This window comes from Octopus bimaculoides, chromosome 3 (genome assembly GCF_001194135.2).
Source record: "Octopus bimaculoides isolate UCB-OBI-ISO-001 chromosome 3, ASM119413v2, whole genome shotgun sequence".
Lineage (NCBI taxonomy): Eukaryota > Metazoa > Mollusca > Cephalopoda > Octopoda > Octopodidae > Octopus > Octopus bimaculoides.
In genome coordinates, this window is record NC_068983.1 from 35065590 (window position 1) to 35073670 (window position 8081).

The 8081-nt window shown below is 36.2% G+C and overlaps 2 protein-coding genes across 4 annotated transcripts in view; one reads left to right on the plus strand and one right to left on the minus strand.

Moving 5' to 3' along the window:
• Positions 1-7979, plus strand: part of LOC106883663 (MAM and LDL-receptor class A domain-containing protein 1-like) — a 33439-nt gene extending 25460 nt beyond the window's left edge. For all 3 annotated transcript variants that reach the window (XM_052966134.1, XM_052966135.1, XM_052966133.1), the window contains exons 3-4: positions 4151-4507; positions 7717-7979. In XM_052966134.1, coding sequence (XP_052822094.1) covers positions 4151-4507; positions 7717-7964 — 605 coding nt within the window. In that variant the 3' untranslated portion in view covers positions 7965-7979. The remainder of the gene's footprint in view (positions 1-4150; positions 4508-7716) is intronic.
• Positions 1756-8081, minus strand: part of LOC106877509 (uncharacterized) — a 224977-nt gene continuing 218651 nt past the window's right edge. The window contains exon 5 of the mRNA XM_052966136.1: positions 1756-1824. Within this exon, the coding sequence (XP_052822096.1) occupies positions 1771-1824 (54 nt within the window). The 3' untranslated portion in view covers positions 1756-1770. The remainder of the gene's footprint in view (positions 1825-8081) is intronic.

The window sequence follows — 8081 nt, forward strand, 5'->3', positions numbered from 1 at the left end:
AATGCTTCCTGTAATTTTCGTGAAGACACTTGCAATTATGATATTGATTCCACATATTCAAACTATGGCTGGGGTATGGGCAGGTTGTCTGGACTAAGAGACCGTTCAAGTTCTGGTAATTAACTCTCTTTTACTTATCATTGTTTCAAGTAGAAACCGTATTCAAAATTTGAATTACTATTAAAGAATTACAGAAACTTCTAGTTCCATATCTACAAGAAATCTTTTACATATTCCGGCAGAACTCTTTGGGTATGAAATTCAAATCTCACCAAGATCAAATTTGTCGTCCGTGTAAAGTCGATAAATAATGTACCCGTCTTGATAATCAGAATAATTATAACTGCAAGTTTGTTCCATTCATTTGTATTACCCAAGGGAAATAACTTATCTTGATAAAGGAAGTAGCTAAGGAATAGTGTAGTACGTACTCGGTGCAAACACTGGTATACTAACGATGTGATATCTGGCAGATTACAAGAGAATCATAACTTCATATACGCTAAATAGATATGAATAGTCAATAGTAAGAACATCCTCAGCTGCTCACATTCTTCATTAGATGTTTTTTTATAGTTTGTTTCCTAGAGCATCACATTAGTGTTGGAATTGTGTAATAGTAATAAAAGTATGAATACATATAAAATATGGAAGAAATACAGTAACCATAAGAGCATCATAGCAAACCACAGCGCATACCCAAAGCACACAGAGCTGCGCTCGACAATGAAGTGAAAGCACGCTATAAAAATAAAACTACCGAATAATAATAATAATAATAATAATAATAATAATAATAACATCGAAAAATACCTTAGGAATGAGAACCCAGGTTCGAAATTTCCCCAAGACACCTGATGAAGGCTGGAAGGTATATCAGCCAAAACGTTGTGTTAATAACAAACAAGATGAGGAGAAATATCCGTCAAATGTAAATAATGTACATAATTCCTCATCTCTTAAATATAGAATTGTATAACTTGCTTTGGTCTCAAACTGGGTTTGGAAACCTAACATCGCTGAAGGCTGCACTTCAGCTCCTAAGATTGTACAGCTTTATGTTCCAACTTCTAATTACGAGTTAAACTAAGCGGTTTTAAGGGCAGTAACTGAGCAGCAATTATCATAGATCCATGTATTATTACAATTACATGATCCCCGTTAACATATATTTGAAGATTATTTTTGTCTTATCCCATGCCTGAAATATAGTACTGTATTTACCTACCGTATCAAAGGAGGTTAATTTATACATTTCTTGAGTAGGATAAAATTTTGCGTGCCGTCTTTCTCCAAATTAAAACTGTTATTGGCAGGCCATCACCAATATGATCAGTCTTTTCATGACCATCAACAATTCTTCGAACAAACTTTCAGGGAACACTTCTTATTAGTTACAGATATAATACTTGTGGACACAGTGTGATTTTTCTAAGTCAACAAGACCCATGGGATGCTCCCACTGGAGTCTGGCTTTATGTGTAAGCTATGACTCAACCAAAATATAATTTTGCTTAACATGCAAGGTTAAAATGAGTTTCCCCCTATAAAAATCGAAAGTCATGAAGACAAGTAAACTAGATTTTATGTAATTTTCCTATCTATTTTATTAACTATGTGTCGAATTTAACCTGTATGATATTAATTTTCATTCATTTCCTTATTTTATTGGTCCATAATCAACAACCTTCTTTAGACGTTAATTTGTTAACCATCAGGTTCTTACCAACTTACTCCACATCAGTTCTTTAGCTTTAAAATGCGTTTTCCCTAACTGTTTTCAAATACGTAACAGCTAACATCCAACGAAACACCGCCATAAAAGATATAGAACTACACCAAAGTGAAAACAATACTTTTAGGCGCCTTGATCTCTCCAAACTGCTAAGGATCATCATAAAAGAGAAACGGCTCTGCATGCAGTAGCACGAGCTCTCTAATGCTAATGCCATATCTGATAGAGAGAGGTTTAACAAGCTGCCTTTTATTAATGTTTTTAGCGAGGTCATTTCTCTTGTCAGAACTTCAGCATGGAGATGTACTTCCCCGATGCATAATTGTTATGTCAATATTGCCACAGTATATCATAGAATACAATGAAAAAATGCTTCCCAGTTGAGCCCTGTCATCAGACTGTACAAAGGCTCATCCCGTGGAAAACATTTCAGAAGATGCCTTATTTGATGATGAAGAATCTTAGATCCATTTATTTAGTTCGTGACTAGTGCAAGTAGTAAATCTGAAGATGCTAATATGCACATTACAAATTTGTGAGTCATTTCTTTCCATTTCAGAAGATTTGTGGTCACCAATCCTATTTGTGCACACACAGCTAGTATGAAAATCACACTTTCTGTCCACCTACTAGAAACCTATCAATCACCCATTATATTTAGTCTATTTGCTGCCCTGACTTTATACTCAAATTTCACCCTGAAATGTGTTATCCGCACATATATAGATTTTACCCACCTACTCATTCAACTCCCATTTAGATATCAGTAATCATGACTCCAAATCATTTCTGTTCAATGTCTCCCGCTCCGTTTCTTCTAAATATCTCAGCTACTTCTATCACTTTCCGAATTCCTCTAACACTGACAACTCAGCCACCTTTCATTCTGCAACAAAATAATTTATCTCCCTTAACAACTCTTTGAAATTATCATTTTCCATAACTTATTATGCATGACTCTTATCAGCTTTCATAATTCCCCTTAAAACTGATACAGCTGGTGCTATTAAACTCCTTACGAAAATTGGCAATACATTCTTGAATGACACGCAAGTACCTTAAGCATTGGTACTTTAAACATTCTTAATCTTTTGCACACCTCCAAACCCATCCTCTCTAAAATCACCCTAATCTATTCACTTATATGATCTAATTACTGTCTAACCAAAGCTACTACAGATCCGCATACTATACAACAATATTGCCAACAACTACCATTACCACACAGGCCCTATGATACTTCAAATCTGAAGAATTGAAGGTGACATTGAACCAGTGAAATGAGGATCATGGTTACTGATATGTAAAGGAGAGAGAAGAGTGGCTGGAGTAGCATGTTTTATTCTAATTATCCAATGACGGCAAATATACCTTATCTATCTAGGGAGCTAAGTAGGTGACTAGGTGACCAAAGCCATTCTCTTAGACACGTCTCTTGATAGCCCTTGTAAAGAAAAGCTCATGCTTTCCAAAATCCAAATTAATTCACACCGAGTTACACAATAGTAATATAGATAAAGAAAATTACATACAATGCTAGGAAAAGTTTGTATTTATCAAATAAAGTACACAAGTATTACCCAATCACAATTCATGCAAGACTTCCATCCGTTAAAATTTACAGACTTCATATATCACACATTCTTCGAGCTTTTCACCACATAATTTTCGCATGTCTTATTTGTTCCCCATCAAAGCCATTTCAAGCAGACTAGTGGAATTCTCGTAACCACTGTTTGGCATTAAAAAGGAGATTCAGCCGTAGAGACCTTACCAAAACAGACGGCTGAAGCCTGATGTAGCCCTGAAGCTTATCAGTTCCTGCCAAACTGTCTAGTCCATGCCAGTATGGAGAATGGCCTTTAAATTATGATAATGATGATGATAATGGTGATGGTGATGATGATGATGAGGAGGAGGAGGATCACCACCACATGTCGATTATAATGGTTCTTAAAGTAGGAGCATCAATGTTTACTACCGAATATGAACCTGATCTATGTTGCACAAACTAGACAACATAGTATCAATAAAAATATATTTGATATTTGATAAATATTTTCATGAAATTATACCACAGTTTCATGAATTTGGAATAACATTTCTCTCATTGTATCATCAGATTGACGAATGATCATTGGTGAATTCTTGGACAAGTGTTTCTCAATGCAATTCATTCTGAATATTTCTGAATCGGTAGCCTTTTCCTTGTTTCATGCCAATATAGTCCCTCTTACTAACAACTTTACAGGGTAGTACCAAGCACTACTGAAGACTGTTGAATCAATGATGATAAATATGGCCAAAGTATATTCGTTTCTACTTACGTACATGGGCAGCAGGTCGGAAGAATTGCTTACATAGTTTTAGAAGTAAGCTTCATTCATACTCCTAACTCTTCTGTTTGTTTTGTAGGATACTACCAGGTATTTAAAGGGTATTACTATAGCACAATCAGAGCCAGATTAACATCACCTTTACTTGATCTTCCACCGACGAAAACCAAGGTCACGTTTTATTACTATATGAAAGGTAGTAGTCCTAGAGAACTACAATTACGATTTGTGGAAGATGAAGATCAAAATTCATGGCATACTGATGCATCATACTTTTGGCAAGATTCTGGAGACCATGGATCTCTATGGCAATATGGTTGCATGGAGCTGCCTACTAGTAAAAAAGGAAGAATCGTGTTCTATGGTATGTCAGGAAGGAGATGGTCTGGTGGAATGGTACTTGATGATATTGTCATTTCCAAAGGTTCCTGTCAAAGTAAGTAGCTTTCTATTTTGTATCATTACATGTACTGAATAATTTTTGAAATACATTTTCTAAGTATTTTACATCTGTGTTATATATTTTATGTGAAAAAACACTTCGCATATTTTAATAAATTTTGTTCATTTAATTTTCCTAAAACAAAGTATACCTTGTTGTATTTTGGGGGTGTTATTTGTGCTAATAAAAACCCATGCAGTAGTTCTTCATTATTTTTTAATTAACACTCAAGTAATCAACCAATTTACTAAATGATTAGTATTGATTGCCTGGTTAACCCATTACCTACCAGTGATCTCATATGAGATCACTTAAAATTTACAAATTTCGTAATTATCTGTCAATATTTACACATATCTAACCTTTTTGCTATATCTACTGGGCATATTTCTCTGATATTCAAATGAGGTTTGCTAATTTTTCACCCAATATCTCGTTTATTTCTATTTAAAATGTTATTTTGAAATGTTATTTTGATCATTCCAGCGTGTTTCTAAGGCTGTTTTATGCTAGAAATCAAAGTTTCATAAAAAAGATTCCGGTTAATAGAATTATGGGAGGTAATGGGTTAATCATTCAGTTCATCCAGAAATCGTATGGTTTATCGTCTGTTCGTTACCATTCACAAAGTCCTCATTGCTATGCCCACTTTAACCCAAATTTTCAGATGGATACAAATTGACAAACTTGACGAACTGAATGAGATTTAGTCAGATCTTCGTATTCTCACTAACGGGTTTTAGATCGTTAACTTGTTTTCGAGCAATACTTGACACAAACACCCCTCATATGTAATTAATCTGTGTTATTAGGTATGTTATGCAATTTTCGTATTCTTATAATAGTCTGAATTATATCATTTAATTGGAATACATCGTAAAAGTAGCGAGAAAGAATACCTACAAACACTTTTCAATGCTCATTTAATTCTATTGTTATTTTATCTGTGTCGGTTGAGATTCAGCAGAATTAGTAGGGTACAGAACAAAGTCATTTGGCATACTTAGCTACATTTAAGGGATACCTTCAATTCTATCAGTCAGGATGTCATTCTCCGTGCAGTAAGGGAGAATGCGCTACAGTCTATTACATGGCTTAGTAAACTTAATGGGAGCCCTCTACATCTCCTTTGGTGACCACCTCATCCCATCTTCCTCTGGATTCCAACATGGTGACCTATTTGGACCTACACTATTTGCACTGGGTATTGATGATATTACCAAGATGGGAGCTAACCTGGACTTTAATGCTTGGTTTCTTGATGATGCTTGTTTAGAGTGGAAGGGGCATCCTGATAAGGTCCTTGCAGCTGCGAGGACGATGATTAAGGAACTTAGTTTTAGAAGCCTTATCGTTAACAGTTCCAAATGCGAGCTCCGGATCCTTGATCACACAGCTTCACATCGGCAAACTGTTAACCTATTTACAGATTCCTTTCCCTCTATCACGGTTTCTCCTTCATTAGCACGGTGCTCTCTTGGAACCCCACTTATTGACCGAGCTTTCAAATCCATATTTTGATCCAAGATGGCTAACTTTGAGCAACCTTTAAAAAAAATTTTGAAAACTGAGCTCCACGAAGATTTTTATAGTTAGGAATTACATGTCAATTCCTAAGTTATTGTATTTTTCAGAGTTAGTCCATCTTAGAAATTCCTTCTAATGCTTTGACGACCTTATTCTCTGGAAACCCGAATGCTTGGTCAATGTCAGACCCTCTCCAGAGGAACACGATCAGTTTGCCTTGCCCAAACGCTTCTCTTTCTTCTATTCACGCTTTTTCTCCCTTTTGGTAGGCAACATCCTCTCCTTTCCAACATGGACTAGTTCCAACAGGAGATGAATGAAGCTCTGTTACAGTGGAGAGAGCTGGGTTTGTCAGTTCCTGATACATATGCAGAGAGTATGGGACAATCTACATTCAGGTGTTACTTTCAATCCTCTCTATGATCAATTTGATCAAATTTCAAGGTGTCACCTATTTTCTGCTTGTGTAAAATTCTCGGGGGACTGGATTGGTGCCCCACCTGTGACCAGCATTGGTGGTCTACTCAATCTAGATGAGCTTCGCATCTCCACTGTACTCAGAATGGGATCGGATGACTGTAGGGGACTGAGATATCGCAGCAGTGGGTCCCTCTACCCGACAGGTCTTCAAGGTCTCTCTTGACGCCTAAATGCTGATCGTTTCACTCGTAACACCGAGCTAAATTTAATCATTAAGTGGGCCCTGGCCCGGGTTAATATCCCCTCATCTCTGGAGCCAGTGGGTTTATCCAGAAGTGATGGGGAGAGAACAGATGGTCTTACCCTTTTCTCTTGGTAAGAGGTAAGTGCCTCATCTAAGACGCCATAGTCGGTGACTCTTTTGTTCCCTCCCACATCCTGGATGCTGCTGTATATAGGAGAGTAACTGCTTCCATAGTGAAACAGAACAAAATCCTTAAATATCAGGACATGTTAGTGAACTATTTTTCCAGCCTCTGGCGTTTGGGACTTTTGGAGGATGGGTCGTAACGATAAAGTCATTGTCAGCATTGGCGGCTTGTCATCATCGAGGTGTCATGTGATGCTTGTGAGCGTGCTTGGCTCTCCCAATGTCTATGCCATGCCATCGCCCGTGGTAATGCCGCCAATGTGCTGGTCCGTTGAACCTTGTGGTGTATGACTAATTTGAGCTCCTGATATTCAATTGAATTTTTCTTTCTTTCTTTTTTGTTTTTGTTTTTTTTTATTTTTGTCTCTTTCTTCTACTTTGTTCCGCTTAATCCATATTTTAATCCCCGTTTCGTATTTATATTGTTAATGTGGTTTCGTATACATATGTGTCATATACCAAAGAAAAATTGACAGTCTTAATGAATAAAGCCACGCGGATCCGGCTAAAACAGACCCTGATTTTCAGCCTCCATATGTTCGAAACAATATGTCCTTTCAATCACTTGAATCAATTTAAATTCCCAAATCTGTGACTGTCTCTATGTCAAAAATGTTTATTATTTCAGATTGTGGAAACAGTATCACAAGAGATTATAACGCAGTTTCTCCTATTTCACATCAACTTACCCCTGAAAGAATATTTTTTTCTTTTTGGGGTCAAGTTCTGGTCATACACTGGAAATGATGCGTAAATCTATAACTCTCTTTTTATGAATTTGTAACTTTCTACCATTGTCATAAATTGCTATCATTTTATGTTTTAGTTGGGATAACAAACCGCGTGTGCACCTTTGATAACCCAAAGTTCTGTAGTTACACAATTGACTGTATGAACCCTAATGAATACACATGGAGAAGAAATTTTGGAAGTACTTCTTCCCGTTATACAGGACCTAGCACTGATCATTCAAATGATAAAAATGGTAAGTTGTTTATACTTTATGTTATTTTCTTTTATTTATACATAACATTATATCCCAAAGTATTTTTAATGAAATTTGTTCCTGTATAAATCAGTACGATAAGCATTTACATGAAGGAATACAATTTGCCTGGCGAAGACATTTTGTCTCTACATGTATGATCACCAACCTATGAAAAAAATAATTGTTCATCAATATAACCAGTG